General features: G+C 39.0%; 1 protein-coding gene across 2 annotated transcripts in view; it reads right to left on the minus strand.

Moving 5' to 3' along the window:
- Positions 1-11,731, minus strand: part of GXYLT1 (glucoside xylosyltransferase 1) — a 28,586-nt gene extending 16,855 nt beyond the window's left edge. Inside the window, exon 1 of one of the 2 annotated variants that reach the window (XM_039726855.1) lies at positions 11,593-11,731. Coding sequence is in view for 1 of the 2 variants with exons in the window: in XM_039726854.1 (XP_039582788.1) it covers positions 3,507-3,559 (53 nt within the window). In the remaining variant the exon portion in view is untranslated. Of the gene's footprint in view, positions 1-3,506; positions 3,600-11,592 lie in introns of those variants that run through there. The other variant, XM_039726854.1, reaches the window with a different exon arrangement.
- Between the last annotated feature and the right edge of the window lie 10,452 nt (positions 11,732-22,183).

Genomic DNA, 22,183 nt, shown 5'->3' on the forward strand with positions numbered 1-22,183 from the left:
AATTAAAATAGAAAAGAATGTGCCTGTAACCTAGTACAAGATACCGAGCAGGATGCCATGACAGGATGTGATTCAGGAAGAAATAAGAGAAGTTCACTTTTGTGAGGATACTAATTACAGGAGGGTTAGGGACAGTAAAAATAAAATAAACACTTGAGACAAACCCCCACACATACTTCCATGAGTTTAAGAAACACATTTAAAACAATCCACTTTTGACAATGTGGGTAAAAACCATGCATTTTAAAACATGCTACTAAGCAACAGCAAAATGCCAGGTATAAGCCTTGCCCTGAAGTATTTCTGTGCCAAGTGTAGACCTTCATTCTATACTGATTCATTCTGCTGCTAATAACCTCTGAGAGAGAAGAACATAGATGATATCCTCAGTGAATCTGCTATAACAAGGTTTTCCAGAGCCTGTCTGTCAAGACACTGCCTTATATTTAAAGATGTTTATCATGACACATTGTATATTAAATTAGCATTTCTAGGTCAATTACAGCTACGAAGCTGTACTTTGATAGTAAGCTACAGAGGTATGTTTTGACAGGTTTTACTTTTTTAGAACCTTCATGGCATCCCAGCTGCACTTCCTGGGGAAAAAAAACCCAACACAAATTTTGTTGGCACTAAAATACCCACTAGCTTCACAAAAAGCTTAGCTCTGTCCTTTAGACTCGACACAAGGAACTGCAGTAGAGCTCACCTTTATTTGTACAAGGGTAATGTGGATTCTCACATAACACATGGAAATCACAGGTGAGAGGGTACCAAAACCTCAGGAATACCCTGTATACAGTTCCATGTAATTTGGTGTAACATAAGTGGTTTTCATCATTAGCACAAAAATCATTACTTATATTCATTAAACTGTGCAGGGAAAGTATTTTCACATAATCAAACTGTATTATTTCAAAGCTGACACTACAATATACCTCAGAAAATCAAATGGCAGAGATGTAAGTACAATACAGATGGCTTACTTATTGCATCCTTTTTCCTTTTAATGCCCTGTTTGATCTAAATCAACCACTAAGAAGCCTAATCCAGCAGTCTTTAGTCACCAGAAAAACAAAGCAAATGGGCAGAGTAAAAAGGCAGCAAAGCTACACTGATTAAAATCCAGCTGTTAAATCACTCCCACACTTATTACAAGTAGGATCAAGGTAACTACAGACATTATCTGGATTTGAAAGTGATGAAAATTCTAGGTTTTATTTAACTTAATGTTCTACTACAGCACTGCATGCAAAACATGTCATAATCAAGAGCTTATGTTGTAAAAGTACACTAATGATACCACTGCATATGATGTCCAAATGTAATCTACTCAATGCCAACTCATTTAGTAGATTAGGTTTGAAGTTACAATACATGAGTAATTTTGAATTGACTATAAAAATAGAAGCCCCATTCTCCAATGAGCCTGCTAATTTAGAGAAATTCCTTTTTTCAGGACTATCAGAATTCATTTCAATATAACCACACCACATGAAGCTCAATATACCCAAAAATTTAAGTGAAACTTTCTACTTTAGCAGGCAACACAAGTTAAAACCCACTTAGCTGCAACATCCAACCACTGAAATCATCCTGGTCAGACAGCCATAGTAATGACCCCTAAGAACTAAAAAAGCTAAGTGGAATTACCAGTTAGAAACCGAGAGATTACAAGCTTTTTTTCAACAAAAGTATTTAAAAATCCAAAAGCTCCCAGTGTTTTAAAAACTTAGTGGAAAATGGAAAGGAGATATTCTAACTCTGAGATAAATTAGAGCATCTCACTGAAGAATTCAACAAGCACTGAAGTCAGCACAACATTTGGGGATTAATTTAACAGTAAGATATTGATAAAACAATCCAGCTTAATGTGAAATGTTTCATCTGAACACGACACACCCTTTACTACTTTAAGCAGCTTTTTTTCTTTCAATTTCCAAATGTATAAACATGAAATTCTGCAAACATTAGCCGTTCACCATGAACCATGTTTCACCATGAAAGTGGATTCATCGAGTAAAGTCATAATCAATGCATACTTCAACAGAATTGTCTTCACATATGGAATTCTTAATAGATTAGTACAAGTTAGAGCTTAAGGTATGAGCAAATAAACTGCATGGGATTTGTCAATTTCTAGTTCCAAGGTTCTACTTGTCTCAAGCCTGACAGAATATCCAGAAAGGAAGTTTTCTGCTATTTTTGTGCATTACTTTGTATTCCTCGACTTCTTCCTGCTTAGTGGGATCAGAAGACATCAAGACCCTCTCCTGTCTCAACACTGGGCCAGTGTTAGACTCCTCCAGATGTCCAAGGATTAAATGAAACTTACAATCACATCCTGTCCCTCCACCTAGCATAAGCTAAGCCCCTACACCAGCACTTCATTTACCCCACTGCACTAAACTTCATAAAGCTGAACTCCCAAACATAACCTATAAGGAAAAGAAGTTGTTACTGTCTGATCAGATAGCTAATTCTGCCTAACAAAGTCATGTGCATCCCTACGGATTGACACAGTATGGATTCCTACCAATGGCAATGAGAAAAACTCAGCAGCCCCAAATTGCAGATGAAGTTCACTAACAGAATAAAAATCAATCTAAGTAACGTCCTTAAGGAATTTATTGACAATCCTGTTGAGCTTAAAAAGCACTGACAACACACAAGCAGAGAGGAATAATGGCTCTAAAGACCTTCCCACAATAATTTTCAAAAATTACTAAGTCTTGTGAAACTAAGCTTTTTTATTCCACTTTGCTTTCCCAGAAATATTCAAGCTTCATACTAACAGGAAAAGATAACCATATCAAAGGATGATCAGCAAAATTTTAAATGTAAGAAAAACTGACTTACAACTTTGGTTATATACTGAAGAGAACTATGCATGTCAGAAACTACCTAACAAGCAGCTTACTTCTTTTCAATCTACCTGTGTAATGTGACAGCCCAAAACATCTGAGCCACCCTGTCAAAACATTTAAACTTATTGTTAAAGATGCAGCATTAAGGAGACAGTCTATTCTTTAACATACTAAATGTTAAAGGACATTCAAAATGGTCTCTTCAGTGCTTTTGGATGAAGTACCCTCCTTAAATTCTACAAAACATGTAACTTGAATTTAAAAAATCCACATGTACTTACTAAGCATATCATTTTATTGCAAGTTATATCATAGGTATTAGTGTGCAGCAAATATTAATTCAGGAAAATAATTTATCATTAACTTTTCAGACTATACTCAGACAAGCTTTTAACAGATGTTAGCAAGTTTCTATTTAATGAAGCAATATAATTGAAATTATCTACTCTTGGTAGTAACACTTGAGTCTATAATTCCAGAACACAATGCAATGTGAAAAAAAACAGCTAAGGCAATATAAGCACGTGAAATGCATGTGAAGTAATCAAAATATTTTGTTTTGCCACCTTGCTAAAGAGCCAAAAAACATCAGCTACATCTGTCTGCAATCAAACAATAAAGTACTATTTAACATCCTACCTAAAAGCAGCTTCCCAAAAGCAGTTCATTCCACAAACATCAGAGGGCAGCATCCAATAGGAATTCCAGAAAGATACAGACAAATTCTTACACCTAACAGAATAAGACAAAAATAACCTATATAAATGTTACTGATTTTATGGCAAACTTAAACTGATAGTGTCCTAGCTCAAGCATAACTTTAACAGTTAATTAGTTGGCAGAAAACTGGCTATGTAATGCAACGTGAATAGAAAGGAGAAAGTATTAGAAGCCAATCAGAATTTTTAAAGGTAAAATGGTCCCATCCTTTAGCCTTTACTCTTCATATATTTTCAGAATGAGAAAAACAGAGGGGCTGAGATTTTTGAGGATCCTTCTATGTTCTAGGTTTAAATTAAGCCCATAGGTAATGAGTAACAATTGAATGGCAACAGTTATTACTAGAAAGAACTTCACCTTTTCAATACCTCTGTCTACTCAAAGCAGAAGAGCAACTGTAACTTTTCATTTTTGAGGTTACATTGTCCATTTAACACAATCCCTATTCAGCCATTACTCTAGTCAGTGCAAACATGCATCTATGTTCTAGGTTTAAATTAAGCCCATAGGTAATGAGTAACGAGTGAATGGCAACAGTTATTGCTAGAAAGAACTTCACCTTTTCAATACCTTTGTCTACTCAAAGCAGAAGAGCAACTGTAACTTTTCATTTTTGAGGTTACATTGTCCATTTAACACAATCCCTATTCAGCCATTACTCTAGTCAGTGCAAACATGCAGGTCGGATTTTTAATAAAAAACAGGACTTAGCAGCACCAAGGAATTCCATTGTTTCGTAACAAATGGTTAATGCAATACAGAAATAATCACAACATTTCACGAGTTTTCTTTCAACACACTAAAAGCAAGACTAATAATTTATTGACTTGTGCTACATTAACAGCTAAAAAAAAGCAGGGTTTACTAGTTCACCATTACATTTCATGCAACAGCAGCATAGGAAATATTTTTAAATAGAAACAAAAGTGTGCATTTCAAAGGTTCTGGTGAGAAAATCAACATCAAGAACTACAATCCGAAATGAGTAAGCAGAATATTGTAAAGGAAGAGATACTCTCTTGAGTGACCTTCTCTGCTCCCTGCCCTGGTGATACAAAGCCAGTAGTGTTCATTCTCCTTTGAAAGTTAGTATCTGTGAATGAAAGACATGTCCAAGAACACCGACACAAAAGCTGCTGATTTTCATCTGCACTATTTAAGGACTATAGCTCAGAACTCTACTGAAAGTTGGCTTTGCAAGTTTGAAATTAATCAGTACCATCTTGGTAGCAAAATCTGACACTTGTGAAGGCCAATGTTTTGCAAATACCAGACAATAACAGCTTAATGTAGCATTAAAAAATGTCAAGATTAGCAATTTTTGTTTTTTGTAACACTTGAGAAAAACGACTTGATAAACAGTGTTTCAAAAAGCCTCAGTTAAGTGCTGTGGGGGATGGTGCAGTTCTTTGCTAGATCACAGGAAATCCTTGTATTCTGTAGGTAAATGTGTTTGCAAGAAATTGCAAGTAATTTTATTTCATGACTTAAGAATGCTCTCCACAAATAAATACCCAGGTACAAAAAAATGGAAATATAGACTGCAACTCTATTTCATGGATATCTGCACTACTCTTTACTGAAGTAGAAAACCATGAGTTCCCTTTGCCTGATTCTTTCTTGCATTACTCTTTGTGGCTTTTCAAGTTTTATAAAAACTCCAAGGCACATAAGGTCTTGCACTTATCCAAAGAACAATCTTTATGATCTCTACTACTAGCTTTTTGAAGTAACTATTTCTCATTACTTTTAAGATAAATTAATAGAAAATCTCTCCAAAAGAGTTTTGTGGTTTGGAAGACTATTATGCTATTATTACAGGAGATTCCTCTTCCAGTTGTCAACAAGAATTTTCTTAGCTGTCTTGAGTATTACCCTACCCAAACTACCAAGGCAAGAGGCAAATCTGAAGTAATGGCTGTGTCACTTCTCTGACACATCAGGCCTTTCAAACATTCCATTTAGCACAAGATTATCAGCCTTGGGTTTGATTCATAAACTGCATATTTAAAACAAAAGTGTTACTAGGATACCTATGTATGCAATTTACCTAATGTTAGCTCAAGACATTCCTGTCAACAGCCATCTCCCTCAGTTGACCACATGCTACCATATTCCCCAAAGTTTTTTCATATAAAGGATTAAGATACTGGAATAATTGGACAACATTTTCTTCTTGTCATTCACATTAAGATCATTTAAAATGCCACTCATTAAGGTATTTTCTTACTCAAAATGAAATTTGATGAAAGCTTGGACTACAAACAATTGCTTTATACAGCTAGGGAGATGCATATACCTGTTCACAAACAGGTACAGTCATTGTTACCTCAGACAGGTTACTAGTCAGACAGGAATGGTCACCTTCAGTACTAGGGAAGGATATTTTGCTCACATCTATTATTGTTATGTGATTAAAGGCCAGTCTCCACAAATAGAAAGCAGAAAATTATGCAAAGTGAAACAAACTAAACAAGGCACACAGAGTATCCAAACACAGCCCCAATTCACAAGGGAAGAGAGCCCATGAACCAGGCAGATGATCCATCCACCAGCCTAGGTAACAGGAGAGACTCTCCAGGCCAGTTTACCAGCTGCCTAATGGGGTTACTGGTTACTGCCTGAAAGGGCAGAGGACTCGCTGTGGGATCAAAGGTGGGCTGGGGAGGAAGGAGAATGCAAAAAACAGATGATGAGAGGTTCCAGTCACATGTGAAGACTTCAGTTTTCCTGGGTGTGGGAATGGCTCCATTCCATCTGCACATGCATGGCTGCAAGTGAGGAGATGGCCACAGATGCCAGGGGCCCGTGAGCCTGCAGCGCCAGGGACTGGAGACACGCGCGTGCACACTGCGTGGGTGGGTGCACGCTGGTGCACGGAGCCACCACAACCAGACAGCCTGCAAGCACTGCAAGAGGCTGGGGAGCCAGCCAGACAGGCCCTAAGACTGGGCCAGACTGCAGAAAACAGCGAGTTTTCTCTCTGAGCTACTGAAAGAACCTCTCTCACACAGCCACAAGAGATTAGGTCTGAGGGATGGCAACTGGAAGCACCAGAAAGTCTGATCTGGCCACCTGGCGTTTGAGGAGTGGCTAATGTGGTCAGGACCAGCTATCTAGAAGACTCTCTTTCCTGAGGCAAACCTGTGGGCAGCTGCCACAAGGCTAAGGCCAGTAACTGGAAAGGTCCAGCACATTCACCTGTACACGTGTCTGCACATCCAAGAGGGTGTGAGTACCAGAAACTAAATTGGGTCTGCGAACCTCAAGGATTCACACACTCAGGTCAGCAACAGCAGAGGCCAGAGGATCAGAAGCCTGTTCCTGGATGGACCAAGTGTCTAAGGCCAGTTACTGGAGGAATCTACCTTACATACATTGATGTATTTTTCATTAAAAACCTTTCACCCTGATCAGTCAGAGAAGGAAACAAATCAGGACATTTGTTTGTGGTTGTGCAAACACTGTTTCCTGTGTGCTGATCTCTGTGGCCAGCCATGTGTGCATGCACTAGGAGCCTATGATCCCACTGGAATAAATGCTCCACTTTGCTACTGCCTGGACACCCAGGAACATGGAAATGCAGCAGCACTGCTTCCATCACACTACTGGGCTGGACAATTCCTAACACATACCACTGTCAAAAACATAAAAAAAAAGAAATAAGAAGTTTCAAAACTCACTGATGTCACAGTGAAGCATTCTCAGTGATCTGGTTGCCAATTCAAAGCACCTCTTGCTTAAGCAACCAGACATTTCTTAACTACCTCTATCAGTTAATCTAGCTTCAACATCCCTGGGTAGCAGAAATTTTAGTATTGCAGACATAGAAAAAGTGTCTATATTGTGACCTGAAAACTTTTCAGAATGAAAGAACAATTTTAAATTAGTTTGCTAAATACATAGCAGTGCATGAGTTGCAGTCATGAAGACTGAGGTCCTGTGCTCAGGCAAGTCACGTTTTAACCATAAGAAATCCCTCAACAATCAGTTGTAACCTCCTTTTGTTAATGGAAATCACCGTTGTCAGAAATACTTTTCAATCCATGTGGCACATTTGTACTACTGTAACTCCACAGCAAACTTAGCAGAATGTCCAAATGGTGAGGGGTGAAGCCCTGATGGCTACATTCCTGTCAAAACTCCTTTCATTAACAACCTAAGTTTTATCAACTGCATGAACCAACCAACAGACAGACTCATGTCTCTCCTACAGCATAGCCCACAAGTGCAGCAAAACAGGAAGGATGCATTTCCTTCCTGGTCATAACCACACAGGAGTAAAAAACTGGGATGATAAATGCTTAATTCAACTCCAAAATGCACTCACTCCTAATTCTCCTCAACAGCTTTTCTGAACGTTTGCAGCAATACCACAAATTTGTTATGACATATTTAGTCATAGAAGCAATGGCTTTATTAGATAGGAGATAGTTGATACAATGCTAGATGTCTGATACCTCAACTTTTTAATGGGAAAAATCTTGATAACATTTCATTGCTTCACAACATTCCTATGCAAAATAATATTTGCTGGTCAAATGTTTGTCAAATTCAGCAGAGTTTTTAAATGTAGTTTCAACTTCAAATCAATACATGTTTCATCCTTTTAAGTTTACCTCATATTTTGAAGTTCTTTGACAGGTTCTGGAACAATTTCTTCAAATAAAAATAGCTGAGAAACAAACTGGTGAAACTGCTGGTTAAGCTCTAATATCAATGAAACCAGCTGTGTACAGGCCAAGGGAAGAACCAGCTACCGGTTATAACCACTCTCCTCTGCTAAGCTTGTGGATATACTTTCTAGCCTCTTCCAGGCACTACAATCCACTTAACTCTCCCTCTGCCAGAACAGTTAGAGAGCAAGAGACTGGTACAATCAAACATCAGTGCCACACATAGAACGGTATGGCTGGCAGCACAAAAATGCTAAACTACAGTGTAAGGGAAACATGTTCCATTTTAATAGGGTCAAATTCACTGACCTCACTAAATTCACAGAACTGACAACAGACTGATTCCTGCTGTGTATATCTCAAAATTGCTATTAGAATAGCACTTTTTTGGACCTGAACAGAAAAATTTGTATTATCTGCCTAACTGAAGTGGCAATATTGACAAAATATTGTCTTTGAGGGAGTCAACACCTACTTCCAGTTTAGTATCACTTGCAAACTTGCTTAGTACCCCTTCCAGTCCTGCATCCCAGGCATTTATGAAGATGTTTAGCTATTAACTTCTTAAAGTGTTCTTAAGCTGTTTATATCAAGTCTCAAGATACAAGCCAGTCCTCTGCTCCTCAGGCTAGAGCAGTGTTTGAAACAAACTCCTTACCAAATTGATTACTCAATTAATTCCAGTGAATTATTATGTTTATTGGAGGACCCTGCTTCAATCTGTTTCCAGTTGTTTCTAGTTTCAATATCATACTTCCTTTTAAGTTATTTTCTTCTTAAACATGTTGCCACCATTGCTAAATTCTTCCAGGTGCACTATTCCAAAGCCTTATTCAATGCTTGAAATTTTCATGTTTGCATGTTTCCAAAAACTAACAGAAAATTCAATGTCTCCCTCCCCTATCCCAGAGCATGATCGAGCTCTTTCTACCCTTGAGGAATATACCAAACTAGACTATTCGGGCAAAGAAAACACTTCTTGGCTACAGAAAAACACTGCCTGTTGATGATAGTTAGATTTGCTTTGCTGAACTGTATTTTAAGCTATCACTGAACACAGCTGAAGCAACCCATTTATGAAAGTTACTATTAATACATACAAAATGTTAAACTTCAAGGATTAGAAGGTGATCTAAATGCAATTTTCTCCGTAAGGTTATGCACCCTGCAGGATATTACATGATCACCAGACAGTCAGAAGTGGGCATAAAACAGGTATGTGGCCATAGTGGTCAGCTGCTACTGGAGAAGCAGCTGACACATAAAATCTGAAAAACACCAATACATTCAGCAAGATGTGTGTGTTCACTTATGATAGTGAAAGGATGCAGTTTAACACTCAAGAATAATTTACAAATGCATCTAAAGGAAAATTCGGTGGGACATTTCTTAACTGCCACAGGATAGAGCTTTCCCTTAAACAAAAGCCTTTTTTTCTAAGAGTCTGACTCACAAATAAGTTTTGAACATGCACTTTTTGCACAAACAGCATGTTTCCAGAACCTACAAGAGGGATGTTTATCCTGAGCCTTCAGCCTGACAGCAGTTTATAGGTAAAGAACTCCCACACAGGTGACAACACACACTGGTTTTGCAAGGAGATATACCCCCAAAAACCTGTATACAGTGGAATGCTTTGTGGCACTTGAGACCTTTAGAAAATAACTTAGTCAGTCAGTAAAACTTTTCTATTTGACAACACAGGGCAGATTTACATCTTATCTAACTGCAGCAAGAAGCTTCTTGCACCTTGCTGAAGCTCTTCTCCACTTGTATATTTAATTTTAAAACTACACTTTTAGTACAAATACTAGAACAGTATAGCTTTTAAAATAAACTTGGTTCTTCTTTTGCTCACTAGCAGTATGATGCAGCTTAAAGTCATTTCAGTGTTCAATAGTATAAATCATTTATTTACATTATTATCTTCTACCCAAAAAAAGTTTGCTTCATTTAAACTGCATGTTTTCTTTAGTAAAACAAATATGATACATATGGTTTTGTCCATATTTTTATTTGGAACTAGTAGATTTCAACTACTCACAAGAAGTTCTTCATCACAAACTAGAAGTGAGGCACAATTATCCTTACATTTTTTTCATGTTAAAATCTGTATTAACTTGAACTAACGCAAAAACACGGGGAAAAAAAATTCTTTTAAGTAGTTACACCAGTCGAAAGCTGGGTTTCACATTTCAGCTGACTCCACCCCTAGTAACTCAGAATGCTGTTTCATGGTATTCCAAGATTATTAAGTCAGAGTTTGTCATCCTGCCATCCTCCATAAGTCCTTTACAACAGCATCGACAGTTTCATAATTACAGGATGAGGCAATACATGATGAGCGCTGAGTTGGCCAAAAACTTGGTCGTTTTCAATCAGGTCACCACATCAGATCAGCTCACTCGTATGCTGAGGAGCACAAGCAGGGCAAGGACCGGGGGGCGCCAGAGCTCGTACACCACTGGGAAGCAGCGACCACAGCCAAACCAATAAACTCACTTTGCTTTAAACTGCTGTGGGATCTGAGCAGAGGCAGGGCTTGACTGGCCCAGAACAGTCTGGTCCTAATCTTTCCTCCATTTTCAGTAACAGATTTCTGATCACTCCTCTTTTCCTGGCATTAGAGTTCCTAAACAGGAACAGGTGAACAGGATTATGAAACTACAATCTAAAGGCAAACTAGTAATTTCCATTCCATAATCTCAACCACCACTTGGCCACACTAAAATTTCTGCTGACAGAGGGCAACAGAACTTTGCGGAGCGTGAGATGCTCGGATATGCACCCCTTTAATTACAGAACTGAACTCACTGGTCTGTATCCCACAGCAAACACTTTTGCTTCACTGAAGTTATATTTGATAATCTTAAAGTTACTAAGTTTCAGACCTGAAAGAGCACCGTGAAATTTTATCCTTTTGGAAGAAGGAAACGCAACCCTCGTCGCTTCACTCGCCCTGTCCCACCAAGCAGCAGCCAGGGACGGGCACAGCGCCGCGGGGGCGGCCTCGGCCGCCAGCAACGCCACTCCTGAAAGTTTTCCTCGCTTGTTTAAGGCTTCCCCAACCGCCGTTCTCCGGTACCCGGCCCGCGGGAGGCCGGGAGGGAGCGCACAGAGACACCACGGTGCCGAAAGCGCCGCCAGGCCTCGGCCCCGCTCCGCCCGGCCGGCACGGAGAGCAGCGCGCCCCCGCGCCTGCCGGCCCTCCCCGCAGGAATAGGCAGCGGCGGGCCGGGGGCGGGGCCGGGGCCGGGGCCGGGCGGGCCGCAGGGCGGGGCCGCAGCGGCGCCCACTGTTTATTTGCCCCAAAAGTGAAAAAGCCGCACCCCACTATTCCCGCTGCGTCCTTTCCTCCATCGGGGCTCCGTGTTCAGCTCGGTCTCGTCTTCATTCAGGGCTCCCGAGCTTGGTCCCTGGGAGAAGTCGAGGGACGAAATATCCAAAGTAGAGACGGTGGCAGTCCCGGTCTGCTCCGCACCGTGCGGCCTCCCCTTGAATCCCGCGTGCAGTTTTGAGAACCTCAATATAAGAAGAATGTAAAGCTGTTATAGGGTCTAACACGTGTGTGTCTTCATTAAGGGCTAAAGCTCCCTCAAAATACCACCCTTTCCTTGCTCTCAATGTTTCTGATGCACTAACTTTTCCTGTGTGAAAGCTTCACAGCTGCTTCTGCACAAGGATATTCTGTACGTATAAATATTTAAAGGGAGGGTGCCAAGAAGACAGAGACAAACTGTTCTTGGTGGTGCCAAGCAATAGGACAAGAGGCAATGGGAGAAATTGGGACACAGGAAGTTCCACCTGAATATGAGGAATAACTTCTTTACTGTGCAGGTGACTGAGCACTAGAACAGATTTCCAGAGAGGTTGTGGAGTCTCCCCCACTGGAGATATTCCAGAACCATATGGACAGAAGCCTGTGCAGTGTGTTCTAGGAGAACCCTCTGGTCCAGGGAGGCTGGACCAGATGACCCCCTGTGGTCCCTTCCAACCTTTACCCATTTTGTGATATGCCCACTCATTCCTTAGGCAGCTAAAGCTACACAGATGTCCTTTCTCCTTGTGCAGACACAGTCTGAGCATGCAAATCACTTTGGACTCCAGGCCCCTTCCCTCTGCTGGCCTTGGCACACGGGTGATGGCGTGGCACCCTGGCCAGAGGAACAGATGCGTGCTGCTGGGCAAGGGAGATGCTGGGCCAGAGAACCTTGGAGAACTGAGCCTGAAGGATTTGTTTGCAGTCACTAGCAAAGATAGGGGTGTTTTAGCTCACCAAGTCATGGTTCTGGACAACAAAATGTAGGTCTGGGGAAGTGGCAGAAGAAATAATAGCTCTACATCTTGCTAGATGGGGTGAGTATTGGTTGGGTTTCAGCTGAATCCAGCACAGTTGTGCATCCTCTCCCTCCAGCCCAGACCACGGAGCAAAGGCCCGTTTAACTAACCTATACTATTGTCAATGTACGTATTTTAAAGTCATTATTCAGTGCTACTCCCTCAGCTTCTGGCATGGTTTTAAAAAATACAAGTTTGGAATAATTCTGCTTACTTCTTTGTAGTTATAGTGCATTTGGCTCACATTTTTTCTATGGACTAGAAACATCCTTTTTTAAAACAAGTGATAATATCCTCATTCAGGACCCTGCATTTTAAGACAATGCTGACATGATTTCCCCTAAACCATAAAAAAAAATAGTTCTGTTATAGCTTTTGTGGTCTAAGGATGTATGTTATATGTGACTGCCCATAAAACCTGAGCCATAGCTTACTGCTGGTCTTGGCTGTGCTTGAAAGAAGGAGAAAGCAGGATGATTCTGGTAGCTGGAAGAGAAGTAATGCCAAAATTGTTCATCACCACTTCCTCAAGATAAAAAAGAAATGAGGAGAAAAGGTGGCCCTCAGAAAATATGGGCTACTGAATTCTGTTTGCAGTAGAGATACTGGGATGATTATTAAAAGATAAAAGCAGGGAAATTGAGGCTGAGAAAAAAAAAACCATAGAATTCAAGAGAAATAAGGAACTAGAGAGGATGAAGAGAAATCAGGGCCAGAGATGGCAGGGTGGTGATGGGAGAGTCATAGATGAAATGGCAGAGGATTTGTAAAAAAGAATTCTGGAAGGAGGTTACTGTCTTGCATTGCAGGAAGAACTAGCTCTGAAAGCACCACTCAAGGTCTTAGCTGGGCTTTCTGCCCCTCTGTTCTGTGTTTCTTAGTGCTTTCTGCCACAGCCTGCCATTCAGCTTCCCTGATTTTGTGTTTGTGCTCAAAATCGGGTTCATTGCTCTCACTGCACCTGCTGAGCTGTGTCATGAATTCTTGCACTCTCACTTCACAGCCCTTTACACACACTGTCAAGTCCATATGGCAGGGCATGAGTAACACAGACATGAGAATCAGAGTAGAGATATAATGGAGTATTTGCTGACAGCAAGCTTAAAAGCAGAGACCACTTATTCCCTGCTGAGGTGTGACACTTGTCTTTTATATGGAAGAGTTCCAGCCAGGGAAAATGAGGTCTGAAGGGTGTTACAGTGGCACCAAGAATAAATGTGGCAGATGGGTAGTAATCATGGTCTCATGCTTCAGAAGAAGAAATTATATTTTTTAGAGGAGAAAATAAATAAGGAGTGCTACAGAGAGGTGACAGAGGGAGGATTTTTTTTTTATTATTATTATCAACCATGTCATTACCCAAGTATGAATTTAAGGATTTCTCTTCATTCAGTGCTGTTCAATAATATGTGAATAATTAATGAATGAGAATATATCTGCAGTGTTCTAAGAATATAACTAAGGCAAGGTCAGAGAGAAAGCATCTTTGTTAAGCCCTCTGTTGCTACTGGGGATAAAAAACCAGCTAAACTTACATACACACAAGGCTTTTTTTCAAACTGCAAAATCTGTCCATTTAATCTAAGTATCAGTTGGTCTGATAAAAGATAAAATGCTTCTTACTACAAACTTGGCCTTGTGAATAAGGAAAATAAGCAAAAGTTATTGAAATGCCATACCTAAACTTTATCACTGAGGAAAAAACCATTATCAGATGGTATATAATTACCCAATTAATTTTATAAATTCTTTAAAAATTTATATATCTTTATTACTCACCATGAATAGTTTATGAACAATATGTAACATTTTATGCTACAAGGTCTGCTAGTCTTTAATTAACTTAAAACATGAAGAGTTACAATCAGATGCAAGATTATCTCCTTTTATTAATGAATCAAAATCTTTAATACTTTTATTGACTAGAATTTAGTTATTTAGCCATGTATCTCTTGTATCTTTAGTATTCAGTTATATTTACTACTTCCAGAAAACAGCTCAAATCCAGAAAAAAAACTATCCTAATAAACTACAGGTGACAATTTTTTTTTAAAGAATCAGCATCTGATATTTCTGCAAGTGGGTTCATAAGGGTCATAAGAGCATTCACTGTGAGCCAGAAAAGGAAACCAACATTCTAACAACTCATTAGATAAAGAGATAAATCAGATCAACATACCTTTAAAAAAAACTCCTAATCAGTTGCATTTGAATCATTCCCCCTGCTTTTGTTCTTTCACAAAATTAAACCATTATTTAAGTTGGTAAAGCAATAAGATTTTGTGCTGATAGATTTGTGTCAACACTGCCCTGTATGCAGACCAGTTAAGGGTTTTTCAAAGGCAAAGACACTTCCTTTGATGTTCACGTGCCCTTTCATACAAGCTGAGGTGTCAGCACTTGGCTATGATAGATTGCAACGATGGGTAAGTAGGAAGAAGCTGCCTTGCTGCCATGTGTTGTACATATGGTATCATCAGATTCTTGGGGCAATGACCCTGTTCTCTTGCTGCCAGAAATCACTTTTTTCCCTGCCTATTAACTTTTAAGAAAAAGACTTAGCTTGGTACAACTGCCTTCCACTCTTATTGCATCTACCCCTTCAAATTTCCTAGTGTATAAAATATTAACAAAAACTCTCAAAAATCAATTTTCATTTTAACCAAAATATTACTACCTTCCCCCTTTCCTTTCCTATTTAGCTCTCACTGTTTAGCATTGTAGTGTGTTCAACCTACTTCAAGCAGGAGCTAAAAATATTTTGCAATTATTGTTGATAATCACAATAGCACCCAAGGACAATAGAAATAGGGAAAACGTCAAGGACAATAGTGCACAAAACTAAGTAAGCTGCCTTGTGAACTGTTTAGGAAGTGGTGTGATACCTTGCACATTTCCTAATTTCTTCTAATTTGAATCAATTATTTCTTTATCAATAGTACACTTCAAAATTTATTTAATAGATCCTCTGTGAATAATTGTAAGTTATTGAACATTAGTCAAAATATTTGTATCATTCCTCTTAAGAAAGTTCAAGTTTTGTGCTCTAAACTAATAAGCATGTGTATATGTAGACTTGCACAGTATTTAGTAGTTAACTATATTTAAAAAGCAGAATGAATACTTTCTAGGAGGACAAAGATAATTTTCTTTTTGTGTTTTTCTTTTCAATGGTTTTGTGTCAAGTGCTTCTTTTTCTGAAAAGATTTCTACACTTGGAGCTCCTGAACATCAGTCCAGAAGGGATTCTCAGTGTTGGACTTTTATATCTTTGCATCATCTGAAACTTTCCAAAGACTGTACCTGGCATGGGTATAATAAAGAGGAGATAGGTGACAGCCAGGATGGCTTTACCGAGGGCAAATTGTGCCTGACAAATTTGGTGACCTTCTGCAGTGGGCTTAGAATGTTGATAGATGAGGGAAGTGCAGAGATGCCATATGCCTGCACTTGTGCAAACATTTGAAACATCCCATGCGATATCCTTGTCTCTAAACCAGAGGTTGACGAGAAGCTCAACACGACCCAGCAATGTGTGCTCACAGCCCAGAAAGCCAAACAGGTCCTGAGCTGCATGAAAGCAGCGTGGGCAGAAGAGCAAGGGAGGGGATTCTGCCCCTCTACTCCACTCTGAAATGAGCCAACCTGTAGTACTGTGTCCAGCTCTGGGGTCCCCAGCACAAGAAGGACCTGCTGAGATAGTGCAGAGCTGGGCCGTGAAGATGACCGAGGGCTGGAGGATCTCTCCTGTGAAGACAGACTGAGAGAGCCAGGCTTGTTCAGCTGGGAGAAGGCTCTGGGGAGACCTAACTGCAGCCCCCCAGTACCTAAAGGGGCCAAAAAGAGAGCTGGAGAGGGACTTCTTACAAGGCTATGTAATTGGTAAGACAAGGAGAAATGGCCTTAATCTGAAAGAAGGTAGGTTTAGGTTAGATGTAAGAAAAAAACTGCTATGAAGATGTAGAACATCAGAAAAAGTTGCCCAGAGAAGCTTTGGATGCCCCATCCCTATAAATTTCCAAAGCCAGGTTGGACGGGGCTTTGAGCAACCTGGTCTAAAGGAAGGTGTCCCTGCCCATGGCAGGGGGGTTGGAACTAAATGATGTTTAAGGTCCCTTCCAACCCAAACCATTCTATGATTTGTGTTTAAAGTACTTTTGCAAAGAGTCAAAGCAAACATTCTTACTTATGCAAATACGTACCATATACAATAAACAGAGAAATAAGGCAGGAAGGGCTGGTGTTTACTTGTTTCTTTATTTATACATATTTAAGTTTAAAAGTCCTTATTGTGTCCTGCTGTTGTTTGCTACTGCATCGGGTGTTTTGAGTCCCGATACTCAGATCAGGGTTTCTGAATTTTTATAAAACATTTTTTTATGTCTAATAGAAAAAATATTTACTAGCAGTAACCATGAGCAACAGTAACTTTACATTATGCCTTTAAAGTTCAATTTTTAAGATTAAATATGCCAAATAATCTGAAAGTAGTTATCTAAGGTATTTTTTACTTTTTCCATTTCACAGTAACAGTGCAGATTCCATACAGTGAATTTATACTACTTGTACTAAGTATGTTATCCTATTCACTTTTTTTTTTTAAGATCTTTAAAATGAATGCATTAGCCCAGGAAATATTCAGACCATAAACAAAAAACCCACCTTTTTATTTTTGGGGTGGGGTTTATTTAATATTTGATGTAAACATTTTATGCATTTTATTATTAGTTCCAATCAAAAAAAGCTGCATATCTAGGAAAGCAAAACTACATCTAGCAAACAGCTAAAATGAAAAAATAAATTAGATGACAACTGCCAGCTGTCCTTATGAGTGGAAACAGAGGTATAGGAGAGTTGTCAGGTCTCAGAGCCATTTAGCAATGCAAGCCAGATGACACACTGGAGCCAGTAGCTCCTGTTTTGAATGGAAAAGACAACAGATGGTCATTCAGTAAGGAGGTGTTTTGGAAAGTGGTCAGTCAGTCAAACCAGGTAAAGTGTTGACTGACTTTGCCAATTTATTTACCTTTATATTTTGTTCATCTGTACCCTGATTTTACTCCCCCTTCAAGGAGAATTTTACATGTAAACCAGTGTAGAGACAATGTCAGAGATAGAGAAAGAAAATGCTACTGTGTTTGTCTCTCTACATCTTTTTCTCTAAGGGTTGCTCAATTTTCATAAATAAGAATTCAAAACCATGACTGCTTCAAAAGCAGTCAAATGTGGTAGTTGTTAAAAGCACTTAGTACTTGAATCACCAGGAAGAGATAAGACACTAATATTGCCCTTTTTACTGACTGCTTCTTTTAACACTGAATAGAACAGCCAAATCACAGACAAGTGGCTAAGGCACCCAGCACCCTCAGAGCTGGTGGCCATGCCCGAAGCTCACACGAGTGTGTGCTGTGAGCAACCAGCCTGCCCTGGGCGTGCCCTGCAGTCTGCAGCCATCACACTGCCTTATCTGCGGTGTCAACTGGATTGCTCTCAGACTCTTCCGCTGCACGAGTGGCAGCAGAGCCAGTGAGGAGTTGGGATATTGTGTAGAGCTGAACTTTGAGCCTGAAACACCCAAAATAATTTAAAGTTCTGCTAACTCAGGACTGTATGTATGCATAACTGAGCCTTCCTTTACCCATCTTTTATCTGTAGCTTTACACATTTAATTTTTACTTTTTTTTTCAGGACAAGAAAGGGTAAAGTGAAATTGGACACTGTCCTAAACTATCTCCAGGCACCAGGCCCATATCTGCAGGGGAATGCTGTGATCTCCCATGGCTGCCAAAACATTTGTGTGGAATTTAAGAAATTTGTTTTGATCTTCAGACCCATAATTGTGTAGCAGTCTTGCCGAACAGTCAATAGCAGAAAGAAATGAATAAAAGGGTGATAGAAGGGCTTAACAACTTATTCTCTGCTTTTGAATCCCTCCTGTTCTTGCAAAATAGATGAGTAAGTAAGACTAAATTAGACCCCTTTAATTAGTCACAATAGGCCCATTCTGGTATCTGATGCCAATTTAGTCAGTATTTCTGCTGGTACCAAATTTGGTAGTTACGTCAACAGTTTCCCAACACTTGCTGCCTGCACTTGGGGATCTATGCCCAATAATGACAGGGTGGCATTTAAAGCATTCTGCACCCAAGGAGGTCCCAGCCTTACATGCTGCTTCCTTGGAGTGGGGATGAGCTCCTATACTCAATGGCCGACACTTCAATTACCTGCTATACAAATGGGAAACTCCAACGGTCTTTACAAGAGAATCAGCTACTTTCAAGAATGCCTTGTAGGACCTTTGCCTCAAGCTGCAAGGCAACAATTCAGAGAACTGAACATGGAAACTGTAGAATTGAAGACAAATTGAAAGAACCCACACAGACCACTGTTTTATAACCTGCTTCAGTAGCAAAGCAGTTTTTACATACAATGAGATGAAGCCTTAGACAAAGCCTCCTTTCTCAAGTTTCTTACCTCATTGGTTACTTTAATTTGCAAGCATGGATGCTTTCATAGTTCCTTCCTTCAGAAGCAGTACTTCCAGGAATATCTCAACTTCCATCATAACCAAAAACGGTAATGAATCATCTCTGCTAATAAATTAGCAGAGGCTTCTTGGCATTTTGAGATCAAATTCCCAAAGTCTGCTGTTTATCCCCAAACAAGTCTGCTGTTTATCCTGTTTGTGCCCACTTGTACTTCTTGCACTTTCTTCTAGACACTACAAATAATCTATTCAGAGAGGCGTTCTGAACTTAATAATTTTATTTACCATTTTATCATAACACACCCCAAGCATCCCAATGCCAGTCAAGGTTGTAGTCCACTTACATTAATTTTCACCAAAAATACTTCCTTGTCAGATTATTCACAGGCAAGAAGTATTTATTCCTGGGAAAGGCATTTCAATGTTTGTCACTATTGTAGGCATCAAAAACATTTATTTATGCTCCTCTGAAACCAACTATATGTCATCAATGTGAAATAACTATAGGGATGTAAATCTTTAAACAATTCCATTATCATTAATTGTGTACCATTTATTATAGTAAAAAAACCCCAGTCTTTGCACTGTGATACCTTCTGTTTCTTTCTTTCCAGACACCTCCCCTCAGCTTTCCTACCGAGTTTTCAGAATTTTAAATTGTTTAATATAGTCTTTGAACTGAGGTCAGGAAGAGGTCAGTTGGAGGCAGTATCCCAATGGGTTAATGTATGGTCATCTTTAAAGGAGTGCTATGATAGAACTGAACATAGTTTATCAGACAGAAAATTTGTAGCATCACCTGATGCAAATTGTACTATCTGAGTGTTACACAGAGACCTTTTAAGTAGATAATCTACTATGTTTTTCTTAGAGTACCCTTAGATTTTTTTAAATTAAATTTGTGCACATTAAAAAACTACAACCACACAAGATCTTTCATTCACAGAGATGTTTATTTTTGTCTTCAATGTTTGTAGGGAATACGATTTCACTACAAAAGTGTCTCAGAGAAACTCCATTCAAAGTCTAGGCTTAAGAATGAAGGGAAAATATACTTTCAGCTGTACCAGTCCTGAGCAAAGTTTAAAAAAAATTAAAAAAAATCCACCAGAGATAGGAAGCAGCACCAATTAAACCAGAGGGCCTCTTACTGATATCTGCTCATGCTTTCTTTTCTGCTTGAGAATTGGTAAACACTTAGGTAGGAAAAATTACTTTATTAGAATGTGGACACAAAATTCACAGTCCCAATTTCTCACCAAATACTACCCCTTTTTTTATAGTTAGTGTCCAGGGCCTCAGTTTTACTTTCCATTAAGTAGTCAGGACTGCTAACAGCAAGACTGTTGCCCCCATGGTGTAACATTTTCTCTTACTCAAATTGGTAAATAAATATTTATTTAATATACTCCTTCTAATAAATATTTATTTCCTATCAATATCAAGTTCCTGAAAAGTTACATTGTTCTTAGAAGTATACTACTCGTAGCAGTTATAAAACTTCTGATAACATCAGGTCTCAAAACAATTCAAGTGGCTTACAATCTGTCTCTTCTTGTTTCAGTGAAAGGATTTCAAGCCATTGGTAACACTTGGTACTTAATAGTTGGTTTATCCAGGACATTCAGATTCAATCTGACAAAGTAAATACTTCTAAGAGTCAGAACAGAAAAGGCACTTACTCATTTTGGGGAAGACACCTGGCAGGTAAGATTTTTGTTTTCAAAATAACAAGCCCTTTTTCTAATAATAAAATCCTTAAAAAACTAGTTGGATAAACATAATCCCTATGAACAAAACCAATTTAGGTACCCCTTCTCAAGAAAGGTAATAATACTGTCCTTGACTGAGAAACTGAGAAATGTGAAAGCATCCAGAAATACTCAAGTTATATTCACTTCTGTGATATTCCAGTAGACCATCACAATTGGCTAGAAGAAAAAAATCTCCTCCATACAATGGGTGTTTTACAAATTAAAAGCCTCAAAAATTTCTCGACTATTTTTTATCAGGTACTCATATCAGCAATAAAATGTAAGATTCTAATATGTATAACCAGGAACATAACCTTGGTTACAACCAACAACCTGTGACTTCAACCAGGTAAAATAAGGAGTAAATATTTTACCAAACTTCCTTGCAATGAATCATTGCCTCAGTGATGCTCTGTGTAAGGCACTTAGTAAATTTTAAGAGCATCTGACAGTACTGTTGGTAGTTTTGATTTGTTTGTGAGGATGCTCTAACAACGCTTCAAGGTTAACAGGTTCAGGTGTGGAATAATCACTGAAAACAGCCGTATGAATTACTGGCCACAAAACTCTTCAGAAGCCACATCCATTCTAGTCTAGGTTCATATCACCCTTGCAACATAAAGCCATCCTTTTCTTAGCAGTCCAGGAATTAGACCCTTTAAAATTGTGTAGTAGCTAATTGTATGACAGGAATTAATTTTGTTCCTAACTCTTACATCTAAACTTCCACCCTTTCAATAAATAACTTGTATGCAAGAGTGAAATATTCATGGTATTTACTATTTAATTCACAAAACCTTACATCTTTAGGCCAAATGTCATTCAACCAACAGCCATCAAGAGTTATAAAGCAAGACATACCTCTAAGAAGTGTGTGTTGCCTACTTCCAATACAGTACATAGATAGGAACACTAAACAGACAAAAAAGACAAAGAAGCCATTATATGGCTTTTCTAGGGATTATTCTGAAAATACATTTTCTTTTTTCTTCCTTCCCCCCTCCTTATTACACTGTTGTTTGTGTTTTTGTTTTTTTTGTTGGACTGGGGGTTTTTGAAGGTGTCTGACATTTTAGAAACAGAAGTTTCCTACTTGGGATTTCCGTAGGAAAGCAGAGAAAGCACTCAGTATCTGTGCATGCTCCTCAGATCTCCTTCTCCAGTGGGAACTAAAAGCATTTTACTTGGCAATATTTGCCTCCATCAGCTGGAAAGAATTTTGCTTATTTTGCCACATTTGGAAGCCTCCCAGCATAGAATGATACCATTTTCAGAAATACAGGTAATTGGCATCATAGAATGCCAGGTACCTCAGACAGAATGCTTGAATGGTACATAATC

Source organism: Passer montanus, unplaced genomic scaffold (genome assembly GCF_014805655.1).
Source record: "Passer montanus isolate IOZ18808 unplaced genomic scaffold, ASM1480565v1 scaffold6, whole genome shotgun sequence".
Classification (NCBI taxonomy): domain Eukaryota; kingdom Metazoa; phylum Chordata; class Aves; order Passeriformes; family Passeridae; genus Passer; species Passer montanus.